The following is a 21,418-nucleotide window of genomic DNA, read 5'->3' on the forward strand; positions in this document are numbered from 1 at the left end:
TGGATGACCAAACTCCTGCAGTGCAGAGACATGGAGCAGAAGGTTCCTGTGCTGTGGACGAGGAGCGGCTGGCCATCGCGTTAAGCAGCTCTTCAGGGTTCTTCTACCTGCACTGTGGGGAGGTCCCACCATTTTGGAAGATCCAGGGTCTTCCCTGGGAAGAAGCAGTGGTAACAGCTAGAGCCCAGCAACCTGAGCCCATCAGTGCACCTGGCACCATCAGACCAGTGGACACACTGTCAACACAGACCATTGCACAGTAGTGGAGCTGACAAGGTGCCAGTTGCAGAAGCTGCGGACAGCTGGGAGTCCAGCACCGTCGCCCACAGTGGTAGCCCAATCACAGTCAAGATATACCCCCAGCAATAGAGGCTAGGGAGCAGACATCCATCCATAGGCAACAGAAGCACAGACCAGCAGCTGAGACCCATCAACCAAAACTAGAGCAAAAGCTGAGCAAGAGTTGAACCCCACGGAGCAACAGCACTCTGCAGCCACCAGCGGCGGGACCTGGGGCTGCACAGAGGCCTGTGCGGTCCAGCAGGGACTGTGCAATCCAGTTACTCGCGGGACCTGCTGGGTGCTGAAGTACCAGAGAGGCCTGTGCGACCCAGCAGCCCATAATATAGGCATAGAGCCCGGTCCCCAAAGGACTGTGCGATCCAGTTACCTGCGGGGCCTGCACAGTACAGGGGCACCAGAAAGGCCTGTTCAACCCAGCTGCGCACAAGATAGGTGTAGAGGATGTGAAAATGGATGCGGAGTGAATTAAAACTACACAGACGATCTTCCCGGACCAAACGGGAATTACAACTAAAATAAAGACAAATCCTCAGGAAAAAGCAACAGAAAAGCAGCAGGACAGGACCATATAACCAGGGACACTGGTAGGATCTGCGGAGGCACAAGAGGGTGGCAGGCTGGGAGCCCATGGATAGCAACAATCTTAGCTCTGAGCAGCGCCCTTGTGGAATAAAGACCAAGCCCACTCCACAACACACAGAGAGCCAGGACAGAACATTAAAATAGCCACAGCCACTCACCTGGGGGTACGGTAGAGAGAGGGCAGACTGGACTGGAACTCTGTGGAGACACCTGGGATTTGGAGGGCATTCAGAGTTTTTGCTGAGTTGCGGCTACAAAGGATGGTGGCCAGTGTGCTCCTTCTAAATGCTGTGGTAAAAGCAGCAGCCCCTCCCCCCCCTGAGATTCAGTCTTTCCTAGGTGAGGCAAAGAAATCCAAATTGAGGCTCATTAACAACCAGCATCTATTCCACCCTCTGTAAATCCTCTTATGCAGAACACAAGGGCTACATTCCAAGGCATTGAGTAAATGAGACTACTAGCCACCAGGAAAAAGCTAGAGGACAACTGAACCTTTCCTGGGCTTGCATATCTACCCAGGAAAGTAAGACTTGACAGTGGTTTTTAACGTGAGCCCACCCAGGCTCATCCAAACCCAATAGAAGGAGCCACAAACAGCAGAACAGAAACACCCACGGGGAAAATTTGGCAGGCTCCAAAACCCACTGAGATAACCAAAATGGTGAAACAAAGAAACAAATCCCAAATGAAAGAACAACAGAACTCTATCGAAGATGAGATTAATGAAATGCAGTTAAGCAAATTATCAGAGGTAGAGTTCAGAGCCATGATTTTGAGGAAGCTCAACAGCATGAGTAAGGGCATCAGCACCATGAGTAAAGATATAGAAACATTGAAAACCAACCAAGTGGAAATGAAGAATGACATAGAAGAAATAAAGAATATGTTGAAAGAACTAACCAGCAGATTAGAGAAAGCAGAGGACCGGATCAGTGAATTAGAAGACAGGGTAGAACAAATCAACCAATCAGAAAACCAAAAGGAATAAACAATTAAAAACCCGGAAAACAGCTTAAGGGAACTGTGGGACAACTGGAAACATAATAACATTCGCATCATAGGAGTCTCCGAAGAGGAAGAGAATGGGCGAGGTTTAGAGAATATATATGAATAAATAGTGACAGAAAACTTTCCTAACTTGGTGAGGGAAGAAGGCATTCAAATTCAAGAAGCACAAAGAGCCCCAAGTAAGAAGAACCCAAATAGGCCCACACCAAGACACAAAGTAATCAAAATGCCAAAAATTTAAGACAAAGACAGAATTCTAAAGGCAGCAAGAGATAAGCAACAGGTTAACTACAAAGGGAACCCCATAAGGCTCTCAGCTGTCTTCTCAACAGAAACACTACAGGCCAGAAGGGAGTGGCATGAAGTAATCAATGTCATGAAAAATAAGGATCTGAATCCAAGACTATCCAGAAAGGCTATCATTCAATATAGAAGGTCAAATAAAGAGCTTTCCAGGCATAAAAAGGCTAAGGGAATATATTAACACCAAACCAGCACTGCAAGATATGCTAAAAAGACTGCTGTAATTAGTACAAGAAATAGGAAGAAAAATATAACCATACTAATCAATGGCAATAAATAAGTACATATCAATTTTCACCTTAAATGTGAATGGTTTGAATGCTCCGATAAAAAGACACAGAGTAGCTGGCTGGATAAGAAAGCATGACACATATATGTTGTTTACAAGAGACCCCCTTCACAACAATTGACTCACATAGGTTGAAAGTGAAGGGATAGAAAAAAATCTTCCAACGAAACGGAAAGGAAAAAAAAGCTAGGGTAGGAATACTCATATCTGATAAAACAGACTTCGAAATGAAGGCCAAAACTAGAGTCAAAGGCGGCCACTATATAATATTAAAAGGATCTATCCAACAGGAAGATATAACCTTGGTAAACATATGTGCACCTAATATAGGAGCACCAACATATATTAAAAATCTTCTGGAAAACTTCAAAGGAGAAATCAACAGCAATGCAATCACAACAGGGGACTTCAATACCCCGCTTACATCACTGGATAGATCGTCTAGACAAAAAATTAACACGGAAACACAAACTCTAAATGAAGCACTAGATCAAATGGACTTAATAGATATCTACAGAGAATTACACCCCAAAACTACAGAATACACATTCTTCTCAAGTGCACATGGGACATTTTCAAGGATAGACCACATGTTAGGGCACAAACAAAGTCTCTACCAGTTCAAGAAGACTGAAATCATATCAAGCATCTTCTCAGATCACAATGGCATGAAAATAGAAATCAATTGTAACAAGAACATGCAAAGACATTTGAAAACATGGAGGCTAAATGCCATTTTATTGAATAATGGATGGATTACCATGGAGATCAAGGAAGAAATTAAAAACTTCCTGGAAACCAATAAGAATGAACACATAACAACACAGAATCTATGGGATGCAGCAAAAGCAGTTCTGAGAGGGAAGTTCATAGCACTACAGGCCTACTTCAAGAAGCAAGAAAAATTTCTAATAGACTATTTAACCTCACAACTTAAAGAACTAGTAAGCAAACAAAAAGAAAACCCCAGAGCAAGTAGAAGGAAGGAAATAATAGTAAAGATCAGAGCAGAAATAAATGACATGGAGCCACTATGGAAAACACTATAGTGTTACCTCAGAAAAGTAAAAATTGAACTTCCATTTGACCCAGTGGTCCCACTTCTAGGAATATACCCTAAGAAGCCTGAAACTCCAATCAGAAAGAATATATGTACCCCCATGTTCATAGCAGCATTATTTACAATAGCTCAGATGTGGAAACAGCCCATGTGTCCATCAGTAGACGAATGGATAAAAAAGCTGTGGTACATATACACAATGGAACACTATGCAGCTGTAAGAAAGAAAGATCTCTTATCTTTTGAGACAACCTGGAGGGACCTGGAAAGTATTATTCTAAGTGAAACAAGCCAAGCAGAAAAAGAAAAATACCACATGATCTCACTTATTTGTGGAATATAATGAACATAACAGTCTGAGGAATGGGGTAGTCCCAGAGGCGTGGAAGTGGGGTACAGACGGACAATTGCCAGAGGAGGGCCTGGGGCGGGGGAGATAAACCACAGAACTTATATTCATGTATACATGAACAATGGACATGGACAACAAAGCTGGGGACAGGGTGGGGAGGGGGGGTAGGGAGGAATCATTTTGGGGAAAAGTGGAAACATCTGTAACAAAAATTCATTAATTTTTAAAACACAAAGTAAAAAAAGAAATAATTAAATTGAGGAACAAGGGAAAGATGTTAGGTGATTGTTGTTATTTAGCTATCTTATGTGCAGAAGTTGGTGTTGGGCATATTAACTGGCAGTAAGAACATGGTAATGGGGACAGAGTAAGATATGGACAACCTCAACTTTCTATAAATTTGAGTAGGTTGCTTGCTTACAGTTTTTTTAAACTTACTGGTTCCTTAAGTATAGAGTTGTGTGTAATAATAAATTGAGTGATTGAAATAAACTTTAAGTATTATAAAAATAACCCATGTATACTGGTTAGGATTGACTGGGCTGTGGCGTACAACCCCCAAATTGCAGTGATTTAAAACAATAAAAGTTTAACTTTAAGTATTATAAAAATAACCCGTGTATACTGGTTAGGATTGACTGGGCTGTGGCGTACAACCCCCAAATTGCAGTGATTTAAAACAATAAAAGTTTATTTATTGTTCATATTACAATTTGATGCAGGTTGGATGACTGTCTTTGCAGTTCTCCTCAAGCAGTGCCCCCTCTCATTATTTCAAGCTACCATCTTCATATGTAGCCTTGTAAATTGTGGCAAAAGGGAAGACAGATTGTAAGTGATTTGTGTAGATTTTATCACCATACTTTGAAGTGTCATGTTTAGTTTCACCTACATTCTCATGGTCTGAACCCAGTCTTAGGGCCCCTAACCATACTCAAGACTAATGTTCCTCTGTGCCCAGGAAAACTATAATGAAATAGGATCACATAGTATTGTCTCTGGCACACTAAAGTTTTAGAAGATTAAAATGTGCCACTAACCATGTTTCAGTAGTAGAGTAGGTAAAACCAAGAAGCAAACCATTGATTTGAAATACAAGGAAGCAAAAAACACCCAATCAGAACAGCAAAAAGAAAAAAGAATCCAAAATAATGAGGATAGCGTAAGGTGCCTCTGGGACAACTTCAAGCATACCAATATTCACATCATGGGGGTGCCAGAAGGAGAAGAGAAAGAGCAAGAAATTGAAAACCTATTTGAAATAATAATGACAGAAAACTTTACTAACTTGGTGAAGGAAACAGACATACAAGTCCAGGGAGCAGAGAGAGTCCCAAACAAGATGAACTCAGAGACCCACACCAAAACACATCATAATGAAAATGCAAAAGGTTCAAGACAGAGTCTTAAAAGCAAGACAAAAGCAGTTTGTTACCTACAAGGAAGCTCCCATAAGACTATCAGGGGATTTCTCAAAAGAAACTTTGTAGGCCAGAAGGGAGTGGCAAGAAATATTTAAAGTGATGAAAAGCAAGAACCTACAACCATGATTACTCTATCCTGCAAAGCTATCATTTAGAATCAGTGACCTTATAAAGAGTTTCCCAGACACGAAAAAGCTAAAGGAGTTCATCACCACCAAACCAAAGTATTATATGAAATGTTAAAGGGTCTTCTTGAAGATGAAGAAGAAAAATATGAACAATAAAATGGCAATAACATACATATCTATCAACAATTGAATCTACAAACAAAATGAACAGGCATTATAGAAACAGACTCATAAATGTAGGGAACTTTTTGATGGTTGCCAGATGGGATGGGTATTGGTGGGATGGGTGAAAAAGGTGAAGGGATTAAGAAATACAATCCTCAAATTGGTTGTTAGACTGACAAACCTCAAAGGAAGGAGGGAGGGGGGGAGAGATAAACCAAAGAACTTATATGCAAATATGCAAAACCAATGGACACAGACAATAGTGTGGGAAAGGTGGGAGTAGGGAGGAAGTGGTCAAGGAGGAAAAAAGGGGGCACATCTGTAATACATTCAACACTAAAGACAAATTTTAAAAGAAAAAAAAATATTGTTATATCACTCATATTTAGTTATTTAAACCTGAGCAACTTGGAGTAGCATATTTTTATTATTTCACCTAATCTGTAAATGTCAAGTTTTATTTATACTATCTATTTAAAAAGTATCACTGTACTTAAAGAGATTTTTTTACTTTTTATTCATCAAATCTTAGTTGAGCTCCTCTTATTTTTTTAAAAATATGTTTTCATTGATTTTTTTAGAGAGGGAGGAAGGGACAGAGATAGAAACATCGATGTGAGGGAGAAACATCAGTTGGCTGCCTCCTTCATGCCCGTTTATTGGGGATCGAGCCTGCAACCCAGGCATGTGCCCTGACTAGGAATTGAACGGGACCTCTCAGTCCATGGTACAACGCTCAATCTTCTGAGCCACACTAGCCAGGATGAGCTCTTCTTATAAGCCAGGCATTATGCTATGTATTGGGAATATAGTGGTGAACAAGATAGAGTTTTCACTGTTTTCCATTCTGGTCAAATTTATTGATCACCAAAATTTGTGATGGGTTGTACAGTGTATCAGTTAGTAACCACAAATTAGTTATATACCAACTATAAGGATTATAAAATTAGGATAAGCATCATAGGATTAGTGTAATGTAAATTTATGGTGGTTGATTTTTAGAAATCATAATCAATAGGAATAATATGGATTTTTTTTTTTCTTTTAGTTTTTAAAAAAAACCCTATTTCTATTTCTCAATATGGCAGTCATCAAGCAATCTCCCATCGTCCAACTGGACAACATTTCTCCCCAAATATGGTCCCAGGTATGAAGTCTTATTTTTAAATTTTAACTTGAAAATCAATTTTCTGTATTATTACATAGTAAAGAAAATGTCATTTTAACAGCATAGTGAAGTAGTATAAGTTAATGTTATATATTTTCAAATGATCAATAAAAGCTCAGGGAGAAGTAATCGTTTTAAAATTTACGTTATCTAATAGATTACTAAAAGCAGAAGAATTATTTGTTCTGCCACTCTGGACTACATTCCCTTTCATCTCTGTCAATCTGTATGTATTTATGTTCTTCAAACTGTGTTCAAATTTATCTCACAGAGGCCCTCTATAAATTACTAGACCCGACTGTCTTAAACTCCCTGCTCTGTACTTAAGAATGTTTCTGTTTTTTGAATACCTATTTGATTTTACAGAAATGTTCTGCTAAAATGATAATTGATATGATTAAAATTAATTATAATAATGATCTAAATCAAGGATTTGACAAGGACTAAAGGGGGTTGGGGAAAGGAAAGGTTATAGGTTATATCCAGGAGATATTAATAGAAAGAAGTCAAGAGTTTACAGTTGTAGGTAACTGTGCAGATAAAAATTACTTACAGTTTGTAACTTCTAAAAGTCTTACTGGATTTGGGAGATTTCTGACAGCAATATGTAGTTTGGAGGGAGGAAAAGAGTCATCCAACCTATATCATTGCCATTTAAAAATTTCAGTTTCTACTATCTATCGCTTTGGTGTATCGGTTTATAATCAATCCTGGAGATGCTCATGAGGACTGATTAGTAAACACCCAGTTAGAATCACATTGGTTATAAGATTTGGTTAAAGAAATTACAATAAACCTTTAAAAAAAAAAACTACCTGACTACCTGGTGTCAGACAGCTGTGTGTCTTAGCTTTTCTAAAGCAGATCATGCGAAAACTTCTTCAGCAAAATATGACCTTAACTTGATATTTTTCTGTTGTAGATTCTCATATAAATCACAATGGAAACCCTGGAACTTCAAAACAGAACCCTTCCAATCTTCTTCAGCGTTTAATTCCAGGCCCAAACTTGGAGAGTGAACCCAGAATTCAAACAGATACACTACAGCAAGCTACCAAGGATAGAGTCGGTGATTTCCATAAGTTGAAGCAAAGTAAGAATGAATATTATGCTGAAAAGATTTCTTTAAATACAATTTTTGTTTACAAGGCCCAATTAAGGTCTTTGTGTTATAATTTCTAACTAATGACTCTACAGTAAAGTTATATGCCTATAAACAGAAAGTATAATGGTGGTAAAATTGAAAAGAAAAGTATGTTTTAAATGGATAGAGATCTTAAAGAAGATTTTAAAAAGCTTCTCATGTTTGCCAGTGTTAAATAATAAATTTCAGGTGAGTTCATTCTTTAAAAATGTTATTAGTTCTTATGACTAAAATTTTTTGGAGAAATAAAATATATATTTTACTAGGCTAGTGAATGAAAACTTATAAGGAAGAGAAGGTAAATAGTTTTGAAAAATGGATTCTGGGAGAAATTCAGACCTGGGGAGATTACCATAGTGGATGACTTCTTGCTTACTTTTTCATTCCCTTGCCATAGCAGTTTACTTCATTTAGGTCTCAGGAGAGCAATGAAAGAAATTGAACATATGCATAGTACTATGTAATAAAGTATGACTACTTAATTGTTTCAGAGGTATTGATTTTGATAAAAGGACAATGCCTATTAAGTATAACTCTCTGGTAGATTCTCAGGAACTATAAGAAAAAATTCAGGTCATAGTGAGAATTTGGAGCAGGGCAGTGTCTCTTAAACCATATGAGACAGCTCCTTTAAACTATACTTTTTTTTAGTGCTTCTGCTTTTCAGGATTTCTTCCCTTCAACTTCTGAATAGACAACTCCAGTTTGCCTTTGTTAGCTTTTTATGATGACTTTATGTTTAGAGCAGTGTTTAGGCAGCTGTTTGAACACAGGTTGCTTCTAGGATGAGAACTGTACAGTGTTACAATTTTTTAAAATTTCAAGATATTTTTATTCATCTTATGACAGTTATTCATATTTCAGCATCTATCTGAACATATAGTTGGCATTCATTTAATTGACTTTTCTTCCTTGTTATGTAAAAGTATATCTTTGTGTCCTCACTAAAGTATTATATGAAAAACATTTTTATTTACAAGAATGTGGCTAATATTTTATTTTTTAAATTTATCTTTATTGTTGAAAGTATTACAGTTGTCCCCCTTTTTACTCCATTGATCTCCTCCTCCCCATTTCTGCCCTCCAATCCTGCCTTCACCACACTATTGTCTATGTCCATTGCTTATGCATATATGCATGTAAGGTAGGGAATAAAATATTTCCTCAAAATTTTGTTGGGATATTGACCTGAAAAATTTTATCTCAACAAAAAGAGGTTTAGAGTAAGTGTATAACTAAACAACATATCTTAATTTGATTACTTAAGATTTTCTTCTAAACTTATCATTTATCCCATAACATTTTTTATTTGCCTTACATGATTTTCTTTTTAAACCAATCTCTGAACAAAGAATTGACTGGAAAATAATTGCCAGGAAATCATCACTCTCTGCAACTTGTTTTTAAAAGAGCCTATTGAGTTTTAAACACTCCAGATTCTTTCCAATGTATAGAGTTGAAATCAATGTGAGCACTGTTTTGTGATTTCCTTTCACATTTTCTTTAAAAAAAAATTTTTTTTTTCCTTTATTGATTTTAGAGAGAGAGGAAGTGAGAGGGAGAGAGAGAGAGAGAAATATCAATGAGAGAGAACATTGACTGGCCACCTCCTGCATGCTCCCCACTGGGGATTTGGCCTGCAACCTGGGCATGTGTCCCGACCAGGAATTGAACTGGTGATCTCTTGGTGCATGGATCGATGCTCAACCACTGAGCCACACTGGCTGGATTCACATATTTCTTACATATATTTTAACCTATCAAATAGTTACATAGTTGTCATTTTAAATATATATGTGTATATATATGTATACTTATAAACATATACATATATCTTATTGTGCTTAGGCAATAATAATAGTTCATTTAGCTCTATTATTATATTGATTATTTAAATGATTTCATATTCTCTCTTGTTGAAATAACTATGAATATCTTTTTTGAAAGTACTTCATGCTTCTCCTACTTTGGGTGTTCCTTTAAAAGTGTAGTCCCCAAACTGAAATTACTAGGTCAAAGTTTTTTTATTAGCTTTCCTAGCTCCTGTTACATATTGTCAGATTGTTCTCTAGAATAGTTTCACAGTGTCAATGGAGTTGTTTAAATTTATTTCATTATGGCTTGACCATATTTGCTTTTCAACTCTTTTATAAGGCATTTAGAATATGTTCCTTAAAGATGTTTTAATAAGCATTTACTTTCTAACAACCTGTCCATTTTAGTGAGCAATTTTACTTTAATTATTTCTTGGTATATAAACCGTGCATTAGTTTTGACCACTTAGCCTGGTAACTTTGGAAATTGATCCTATATCTTTGAATCAAATCTTTATAAATAATTCAGATCTTCAGATACTGACCTTTTATAAATTGCCTTTATAGTTTTCTGCTTCAGTTGTCTTTCTTGATATGAGAGTTTATTCTATGTTATCATGCAAAATGTTTTTTTATTAAAAATAATTTTTAAATTGTGATAAAATTCAACAAAGTATTTGATTCAGTGGCATTTAGTACATTCACAGTGTTGTACAATCATCATAACTACTAGTTCCAGAACATTTTCATCATCCTAAAAGAAACTACCCATTAAATAGTCACTTCCCATTCTCTCCTACCAGTAGTTCCTGGCAATGACTGTTCTGCTTTCTGACTCTATTGGTTCACTTATTCTGGATATTTCATATACAGGGAATCATACAGTATGTAGCCTTTGTGTCTGGCTTCTTTCACTTAGCATACCATTTTCAAGTTTCAGCCATGTTGTTTCTTTTTGTGGCTGGATAATATTCAGTTTCAGTTCTACAAATACATTTTGTTTATTCACCCATTGATGGACATTTGGATTGTTTCCAGAACTATTTTCCACAGCAGCTGCACCATTTTACAGTACCACCCATAATGCATGAGCATTTAACTTTCTCCACATCTGTGTCAACACTTGTTTAAATTTCTTTGTTTCGTTGTCGTTGTTTTAACTATTGCTGTCCTAGTAGGTGTGAACTGGTATCATTGTGACTTTCATTGTCCGAATGACTAATGATATTGAGCATCTTTTTATGTCCTTGTTTGCCATTTGTATATCTTCTTTGGAGAAATGTCTCTTCAGATCCTTTGACCATTTTTAAATTGGGTTGTGTCCAGCTTATCTGTTTTTTCTTTTGTTGTTTATGCTTTTGGTGTCATATCTAAGAAACCTTTGCCAAATTGAAGGTCATGAAGATTTCCTGTTAGTTTTAAGAACTTTATAGTTTTAGCTTTTATGTGTAGGTTTTTAAATCTATTTAAAATTAATTTTTGTAGATGGTGTGGGGTAAAAATGTAACTTTATTCTTATGTATGTGGGTATTTGTTTGTGCATCACTATCTGTTGAAGAGACTCTTCTTTCCTCCATTGAACATTCTTGGCATTCTAGTAAAAAATCACTTGACCACAGATGTTTGGGTTTATTTTGCACTCCCAATTCTGTTCCTTTTAGACCAGATGACAGTACCACACTGTTTCAGTTGCTATAACTTTTATAGTAAGTTTTGAGATTAGGAAGTGTGGATCTTCCAACTTTGCCCTTCTTTATAACATTTTTTTTTTTTTTACTATTTGGGATCTCTTACAATTCCATGTGAATTTTAGAATCACTTGTGTATTTCTACTAAACAGGCAGCTGGGATTTTAATAGGAATTGCATTGAATCTGTAGATGCTTTGGGGCATATTCTCATCTAAACAGTATTAAGTATCCAATACATGGAAACGGGGTGTCTTTCCATTTCAGCAATGTTTTAGTTCCAGTGTATAAATCCTGTGCCTTCTTGGTTAAATTTATTTCTAAGCATTTTATTCATTTTGATGTTATTGTAAATAGAATTTAAAAAATATATATTTTTTATTGATTTTAGAGAAAGAGGAAAGGAGAAGGAGAGAGAGATAGAAACATTGATGAGAGAGAACATTGATTGGCCGCCTCCTGAGTGCCCCTCACTGGGGATTGGGCCCACAATCTGGGCGTGTGCCCTGACCAGAAATCGGAACCAGTAACTTCTTGGTGCATGGGTCGAGTCTCAACCAGTGAACCACACCGGCCTGGCTAAATAGAATTTTCTTACTTTCCTTATAAGAGTATTCATTGCTAGTGCATAGAAATGACTGATTACTTTTTATTCTTTTCAGCATTTGGTTTTAAATTCTTTTAATGCAATTTTCAAAGAATATGCTAATATTTGGTTTCATCTGAAAGATTTAGAATATGGTATTTTATTTTCATTATTTTAGAAATAGGTGTGTATCAGTGTTTTTTATATAGTATGAAAAATTTTTGTCATGTATATTAGCATATATAAATGTCATGTATATTAGCATATATAAATGTGTGTGTATATATATATGTAAAGTCAATATTTTTAATGTGATTCAATTTTCTGTTTTACATCAACTGCATTTTTTTTCTTTTTGACACTTTTCTCCCACCCCCACCTCTACCCCCCCACCCCTCTGCCTCTGGCAACTACCATTGTGTTCTCTCTATCTATGAGCTTGGTTTGCTTTTGTTGTTGTTGTCTTGTTTTTAGATTCTATATATAAGAGAGATCATGCGGTATTTATTTTTCTCTGTCTGATTTTCTTCACTTAGCATAATGCTCTCAGGTTCATCCTTGTTGCCAATAGCAAGATTTAATTTTTTAAAAGAAATGTGTGTGTATGTGTGTGTGTGTGTGTGTGTGTGTGTGTGTATGCATGCCACAATTTCTTTTCTCATTCCTTCATCAGTAGATACTTAGGTTGTTTCCATGTCTTGGCTGTTGTAAAGAATGCTGCAATGAACATGGGGATGCATATTATCTTTTTGAGTTAGTATTTTTGTTTTCTTTAGATAAATAACCCAAAAGTAGAATTGCTGGATCATATGGTAGTTCTGTTTTTCATTTTTTGAGGAGCTTCCCATACCACTTTCCATAGTGGCTGTACCAGTTTACATCCTTACCAATAGTACACAAGGTTTCCATTTTCTCCACATCTCTTCAATTATGACTTATGCTTGCTTGCTGATCTTGTATCCTGCAACTTAACTGAATATAACACCGTAGATTTTTATTTATATACAAGCATATTCATCTTGACTTTTATGGCAAGACTTCATTTCTTTTATAGAAAATCATCAGTCCTTCAGCTGGACATAAAATATACCACTCAATTTTTATTTATTTCTGCCTCTAATTGATTTTATGACCTCTTTTTATTTTATTTTATTTTAATTAATTTTTTAAATTTTATTTTTGTTACAGATGTTTCTCCTTTTTTACCCCATTGGCACCCTCCTCCTCATTCCCCCCACCACGTCCCCGGCTTTGTTGTCCTTGTCCATTGGTTATGCATACATGCAAATAAGTTCTGTGGTTTATCTCTTCCCACCCCCACCAGCCCCATTATGACCTCTTTTTAATTTACAGTGAAGCTTAGCAAGATTTATTTTTTCATATTCTTCTCAGTGTTCCTCTGTCTTAGATATAAGAATGTTCCTTTCCTTCAGGAATAGCAGACACCTTTCACATGAGGCTTTTATGACCTGTTTCAGGAGAAGGTCAGAAAGTCCTTCCTGCACAGGCCATTTCTCAAATTTCCTTCAGCTTGAAATATAGTAGTGTCTCCTTATCCACCAGGGATTATGTTCCAAGACCCCAGGGGATAACTGAAACCACAGATGGTACCAAACCATATATGTACCATGTTTTTTTCTATGGATACATACCTATGAAAAAGTTTGATTTATAAATTAGGCACTTTAAGAGATTAACAACAATAACTAATAACAATTATAACAATATACTGTAATAAAAGGTATATGAATGTAGTCTGTCTCAACATACCTTATTGTATTGTACTCACGTTTTTTGTAAACTTATCTTTATTGTTGAATGTATTACAGATGTTCCCCTATTCTTCCCCCATTGACACCCTCCTTCCCAGTCCCACCCCCCTCCTGCCTTCCCAACACTATTGTGTGTATCCATTGGTTATGCATATATGCATAGAAGTTCTTTGCTTTATCTCTTTAGCCATCGCTTCCCCCTTCCTTTTGAGGTTCATCAGTCTAACAACCAATTTGTACTTCTTAATTCCTTCTTCTTCTTCACCGATCCCACCAACCCCTCCCACCTGGCAAGCAACAAAAAGTTCTCTATCTATGAGTCTGTTTCTGTTCTGCTTGCTCATTTTGTTTGTAGATTCAAATGTTGATAGATATATATTAATTGCCATTTTATCATTCATATTTTTGTTTTTCTCCTTCAAGAAGACCCTTCAACATTTTATATAATACTGGTTTGGTGTTGATGAACTCCTTTAGCTTTTTCTTATCTGGGAAACTCTTTATATGGCCATCAATTCTAAATGATAGCTTTGCAGGATAGAGTAATCTTGGTTGTAGGTTGTTATTTTTCATCTCTTTGAATATCTCTTGCCATTCCTTTCTGGCCTGCAAAGTTTCATTTGAGAAATCAGCTGACAGTCTTATGGGAGCTCCTTTATAGGTAACTAACTGCGTTTCTCTTGCAGCTGTTAAGATTCTCTTTGTCTTTAACCTTTGGCATTTTGATGATGGTGTGTCTTGGTGTGGATCTCTTTGGGTTCATTTTGTTTGGGACTCTCTTTGTTTCCTGGACTTGTATGTCTGTTTTCTTCACCAAGTTAGGGAAGTTTTCTGTCATTATTTTTTCAAACAGGTTTTCAATTTCTTTCTCTCTTTCTTCTCCTTCTGGCACCCCATGATGTGAATGTTGGTATGCTTGAAGTTGTCCCAGAGACTCCTTACACTGTCCTCATTTTTTTGGATTCTTTTTTCTTTTTGCTGTTTTGATTGAGTATGTTTTGTTTCCTTATATTCCAATTTGATGGTTTGCTTCTTGGCTTCACCTACTCTACTGTTGATTCCCCTAAGTTATTCTTTATTCAGTTAGTACATCCTTCATTTCTGACTGATCCTTTTTTTATGTTGTCTCACTAAGTTCCTTGAATGTCTCACTAAGTTCCTTGAGCATCCTTATAACCAGTATTTTGAACTCTGCATCTGATTGATTATTTATCTCCATTTTGTTTAGTTCTTTTCCTGGAATTTTGTTCTGTTCTTTCACTTGGGAAATACTTCTTTGTCTCCTCATTTTGGCTGCTTCCCTGTGTTTGTTTCTATGTATTAGGCAGAGTTGCTATGTCTCCTGGGTTTCATTGGGTGGCCTATTGTTGTAGGTGCCCTGTAGGGTCTAGTGGCCGAGTCTCCCTATTCACCCCAGCTGGGCCCTCAAGGTATGGACTTTACCCTCTAAGTGTGGACTTTACACTCTTCTGTTGTAATTGAGTCTTGATTGCTGTTGGCACGTTAGTGGGAGGGATTTACTCAGGTTGATCAGCTGCAAGAACTGGCTGTGCCCACTGACCACTAGCTTCTGACTCCCTTGGAGGATCAGCGGTGTAGGGGATCAACATACAGAGCAAGACTTACTTCAGCAGGGCTCTGGTACCCACTGAGTCCATTCATTGAGTGTGTCATTTATGGAGGTGGTTGGTTGGTAGTACTTCTCGATGTGGCTTCTTCTTTAATTTCATAGTTGTAAAACTTCCATTTAGCTTGATTTCAGGCAGTTCTGAATGATGGTTGTTCTGTAGTTTAGTTGTAATTTTGATGTGGTTGTGGCAGGAAGTGAATACCAAGTTGACTGGAAGTCTCTCACCTTTCTTTTTTTTTAATTGATGTTTTTTACAGAGAGAGGAAGGTAGAGGGAGAGACAGAAACATTGATGAGAGAGAACATCGATTGGCTGCCTCCTGCCTGCCCCCCACTGGGAGTTGGACCCGCAATCTGGGCAGGTGCCCTGACCAGGAATCGAACGGGGGACCTTTTGGTGCATGGGTCGCTGCTCAACCTCTGAGCCACACTGGCCGGGAATACTCACCCTTTTTTAAAATAAGTTTTTATTGACTTTTTTTAGAGAGAGAGGAAGGAAGAGAGAGAAACATTGATTGGCTGTCTCTTGTATGCACCCCGACGAGGGACCAGACTGAAACCTGCGTATGTACCCTGACTGGTAATTGAACTGATGACCCTTCAGTGCATGGGGTGATGTTCAACCAACTGAGCCAAACTGGCCAGGGCTTTACTATAATTTTAAAAAAAGATATCCCTGCTCTTGCCGGTTTGACTCAGTCGTTAGAGCATCGGCCCATGGACCAATGGGTCACGGGTTCAATTCTGGTCAGGGGCACGTACCGTGGTTGCAATTCGTCCCTGGCCCTGGTTGGGGTCATGCGGGAGGCAACCAGTCGATGTTTCTCTCTCATGTTGATGTTTCTCTCTCCCACTTTATCTGAAGATAAATAGAAAAAATATCCTCGGGTGAGGATTAAAAAAATAACAAAGATATTCCTTGGTGAAAATTTTTAAAAATAAAGCTGATACAAAGTATTAACAAATGACAGAATAGATTTTAAGGAAAAAAGAAAAATGGAAGGATATGCCACGATAACAAGAAGAATGATTTACTAAAAAGAGGAAATAAAAAGCCAGTAGCCCTGGCTGGTTTGGGTCCAGAGGTTGGAGCGTTGGCCTGCAGACCAGAGAGTCCCGGGTTCGGTTCCCGATAGGGGCATGTAGACAAAAAGCTGATGCAATTTCTAGGATTTATTTATAGTTTCATAATTAATGTGAAAAAATTTTAATATACTTCTATTAAAATTATAAAAAGCCGAGACTGTGGAAACTTTGAAGCAAAAATTATCAGGTTTATTCAAGTATATAAATGTTTACAGTTTCGTAATAAAGGGAAAGTAAACATGTTTCAGGTACACGTTGAAAAATTATAGGCTAAATACTAGGTCACTAATATTTATTAACTAGAATGTTAATAAGTTTCAAGCAACTTATGCCATGAATAGTGTTTAAAATTTTATAAATTATAAACTTTAAAAAGTTAATCCTCATGCCCTGGCCGGTTTTGCTTAGTGGTTAGAGCGTCAACCTGTGAAACAGAGTCTTGGGTTCGGTTCCTGCTAAGGGCAGGTACCTCGAGTTGCGGTTTGTTCCCGGCCCCGGTTGGGGTTGTGTGGGTGGTGACCACTCGATGTGTCTCTCTCACATCAATGTTTCTCTCTCTCTCCCTCCCGCTCTATCTGAAGATATATGCAAAAATGTCCTCAGAGGTGAGGATTAAAAGAAAAAGAAAGAATAAAAAAAGTTAATCCTTGTGCTCAATTCGGCAGCACATATACTAAAATTGGAATGATAAAGAAAAGATCAGCATGGCCCCTGTGCAAGGATGACATGCAAATTTGTGAAGTGTTACATATTTTTATGTACCCCTATGTCTGTAGCAGCACTATTTACAATTGCTAAGATCTAGAAACAGCCCAGGAGTCTATCAATAGATGAATGGATAAAAAAGCTGTGGTATATATACAGAATGGAATACTATGCAGCTGTAAGAAAGAAAGATCTCTTATCCTTTAAGACGACACAGAGGGACCTCGAGAGTATTATCTTAAGCAAAACAAGCCAATCAGAGAAAGACAAATGTCATATGATCTCATTTATTTGTGGAATATAATGAACAAAACAAGCTGAAGAACAAAATAGACCCAGAGACATAGAAATAGGGTACAGACTGACAAACCTCAGAAGAGGGAGACAGGGATGGGGAGGGAAGAGATAAACCACAGAACTTATATGTATGTATGTATAACCAATGGACATAGACAACAATGCTGGGGGTGGTGGGATCAGGAGGAGGGTGTCAGTGGGAAAAAAGCAGAAACATCTGTAACAAAAATAAAGTAATAAAAAAAAAAGTCAATCCTCAATAACTTATTGGGAGGGGTTTATAATGGGCATTTCAAAATGTAAGGAATACATCAAAGTATTTACAGCTAAATTTATTACCTCAAAAGCATTAAGAAAATAAAAACCTCTGAAAATTAAATAAGTTGACTTTGACACAAAAATAGTAGTAGTAAGTACTGGCTGGTTTTGTTCAGTGGTCAGAGCGTTGGCGCATGGACCACAGAGTCACAGGTTTGATTTTGGTCAAGGGCACATACCACATACCTCGGTTTTGGTTTGGTCCCTGGCCCTGGTTGGGGTCGTGCGGGTCCTCAGGTGAGGATTTAAAATAAAAAAGAAATCAAATATATTTTATAAAAAATAGTAGTAGTAATAGTAGTAGTGGTAGTAGTCATACTACTGCTACTAATAATGACAATACTAATAATAGTTAACATTGGAGTTAATATGTACCAGTTGCTTTTCTAAAGTGTTTGTATATATAAACTCATAAATCCATGTGTAGGTACTATCATTATTCCCATTTCATAGACTGAAAGCAGACACAAAGACATTTCACAGCACTTCCAAGATAACTTAGCTAGTAAATAGCTGAGTAAGAATTAAATCGTAGACAACCTGGCTTCAGAGAAAGAGAGAGAAAAAGAATGATCTAAAGAATGTAGAGAGGAGGAAGAAATAAAGACAAAAGCAGTCATAAATGAAATGGAAGATAATAATTAGACAGCAAAAAAACAAAACAAAAAACGGATAGACCTTTATTAATACTGATGAAGAAAAATAGGAAAGATAAAATAAGTAGTATTCAGAACAAAGAAGGTATAACTAGCCCTGGCCGGTGCTCAGTGGTTAGAGCATTGGCCTGCAGTCCCGAGAGACCCAGGTTCGGTTCCCGCTAGGGGCATGTACCTCGGTTGCAGTTTGTCTCAGCCCTGGTTGGGTTGTGCTGGTGGCAGCCACTCGATGTGTCCCTTTCACGTCGATGTTTGTTTCTCTCTTCCTCTCTTTCCCTTGCACTCTATCTGAACAAAAAAATGGAAAAAATGTCCTTGGGTGAGGATAAAAAAATAAAGAAGGTATAACTATAAATCACAAGAAAATATTATTTAAAACTTTGACAATAAATTTGAAAACTGACATCAAATGGATAATTTTCTGTAAAGTTGTTAATTATCAAAATTAGTTCAAGAAGATTTGAAACTTGAATAAACGAATGATCAAAAGTCTCACCACACCTAAATGACATACTGCTAGAAGTAATGACAGTTAGCTAGATTACTGAATTCAGGATCACTATATGAAATTGATAATGAAATCAACAAAACCAAAAATTGATTCTTTGGAAAAACTAGTGAAAATAGGGCCTCTAGTACAGATCAAGACAGAGATGGCACAAATGACCAATATCAAGAATGAAAAGAGAGCATCAATGTAGATCCTATAAGTAATAATATTAAAGAACATTAAATGAGGTATTATCAAATAGTGCCAAAACATTTGAAAATTTAGAAGAAATGGATGATATCCTAGAAAAACACCTTTATACAAGAAGATATGGAAAATCTACATAGTATCATGTATATTTAAGATATTAAATCTGTAATTTAAAACCTTCCCTTAATGAAAATTTTATACCCAAATTATTTTGCTGGTGAATTCTTTCAAACATTTAAGAAACACAACCTATTTATTTATTTTTAAATATATTATTGATTTTTTAGAGAGAGGAAAGCAGAGAGAGATAGAAACATCGATGTGAGAGAGAAACATCAATCAGCTGCCTTCTACACGCCCCCTACAGGGGATCTAGCCCGAAACCTGGGCATATGCCCTGACCAGGAATCAAACTGGCGACCTCTTGGAGTATTGGTCAGTGCTCAACCCCTGAGCCACACCAGCCAGGCTCTATTCATCTTTTCACTGTAGGTACTAGTCAGAGAAATAAAGTGCAGTAAAAGGAAATAAACAGTATAGAGATTGGAAAGGAAAAAATAAAACTGATAAACTGATATTATTTATAGACATGATTTTATATGTAGAAAATTCTAAACAATTTACAAACTTAAATGTATTTAGCAAAGTTATTAGATAGGAAGTTAATATAAAAATTAATTGTATTAGGTGTGAGCAGAGTGGCGCAGAAGCGTGCTGGGCGTATAAAAATTAATTGTATTTTTATGTCACCAACAAAATATAAAGTGAAATTTTAAAATAGAAACTATTTTTAAAGGCATAAAATACATCAGATCCTTGAAAAAAATCTTAACAAATAGTCATAAGAACCTTTATCAACTATAAAATATTGACATAAATTAGATAACATGTAAAGAAATTCATGTTCATAAACGAATTCTTCTCAGATTGATCTAGAATTTCAATGCTTATCCCATGTATAATCCCAGCAGCATATTTTTGTGGTGGAGGGTGGAATTTTGATAAGCTGACTCTAAAATTTGTATGGAAATGTAAGGGACTAAGAATAGTCAAGACAATCTGTAAGAAGAACAAAACTCAGCAACTTCTACTACCAGATATCAAGAGTTACAAAACTCTTTTTTGTTTATTAATCCTCATCTGAGGATATTTTTCTATTGATTTTTAGAGAGAGTGGAAGTGAAGGAGAGGGAGAGAGAGAGAAACATTGATGTGAGAGAGACACATTGATCTTTTGCCTGCCGCATGACCCCAGTTGGGGCTGGGGATGGAACCTGCAAACCAGGTACATGCACTTGACTGGGAATCAAACCTGTGACCCTTTGGTCTGAGAGCTACACCAGCCAGGTCCTAATAAAACTCTTATTGATAATTAAGACACTATAATATCGGCACAAAAATAGACAGATGGACCAGTGGGACAGAATAGAGAATCCAGAAACTGATGCCACATTTATGGTTACTTGGTTTATGACAAAGTTGATACTGCAGTGCAATGGAGGAAAGGATTGTCTTTTCAATAAATAGTACAGGGTCAGATGAATAGCCAAATGGAAAAATATTACCCTTACTCTTCTACCTCACACAATATACAGAATTAAATTCAGAATAGATTGTACATTTAAAACTGACAGCTAATAGAACTTCTAGAAGAAAACAATATCTTAATGATGTGGAATAAGCAAAAATTTCTTAAACCAGATATCAAATATCCTCCCCACCAAAAAAAAAAAAAAAAAACTAACCATAAAAGAAAAAAATGATAAATTGGACTGTATTAAAATTAAGAACTTTTGCTAATCAAAAGATTAGAGTGAGAAATGCACATACCCTATAACTTATGTTCCTACACTCTAATGGTATGAGAATGGATAAATCTTGGCATATACCATATATACAATGGAATCATGAGTTAAAAAGAATGAACAGAGACTTCCGGTCAAGATGGCGGGTAGGTAAATGCCGTATCGCGTCCTCCCACAACCACATCAAAGTTACAACTAAACTACAGAACAACCATCATTCAAAACCGCCTGAAATCAAGCTGAATGGAAGTCCTACAACTACGGAATTAAAGCAGCAGCCACATCAAGACTGGCAGGAGGGCAGAGGCGCGACCTGCTGGACCCACACCCACGTGGCAGATAAAAATCAGGAGGATGCCTCGGCTGGGAAGGTCCTTCCTGAGGACTGAGGGGTCCCTGTCCCACACCAAGTGCCCCGCTCAGGGTTCCAGTGCCAG

General features: G+C 36.9%; 1 protein-coding gene and 1 non-coding gene across 3 annotated transcripts in view; both read left to right on the plus strand.

Moving 5' to 3' along the window:
• The window catches only part of GOLM2 (golgi membrane protein 2), a 97,474-nt gene that overhangs the window by 58,865 nt on the left and 17,191 nt on the right, over nt 1-21,418 (plus strand). For both annotated transcript variants that reach the window (XM_036243755.1, XM_036243764.1), the window contains exons 7-8: nt 6,663-6,761; nt 7,705-7,875. In XM_036243755.1, coding sequence (XP_036099648.1) covers nt 6,663-6,761; nt 7,705-7,875 — 270 coding nt within the window. The remainder of the gene's footprint in view (nt 1-6,662; nt 6,762-7,704; nt 7,876-21,418) is intronic.
• Nucleotides 17,150-17,256, plus strand: LOC118621249. Its single transcript, XR_004957659.1, has one exon. It is a non-coding gene; the product is annotated as a U6 spliceosomal RNA (small nuclear RNA).

Source organism: Molossus molossus, unplaced genomic scaffold (genome assembly GCF_014108415.1).
Source record: "Molossus molossus isolate mMolMol1 unplaced genomic scaffold, mMolMol1.p scaffold_m16_p_1, whole genome shotgun sequence".
NCBI lineage: Eukaryota > Metazoa > Chordata > Mammalia > Chiroptera > Molossidae > Molossus > Molossus molossus.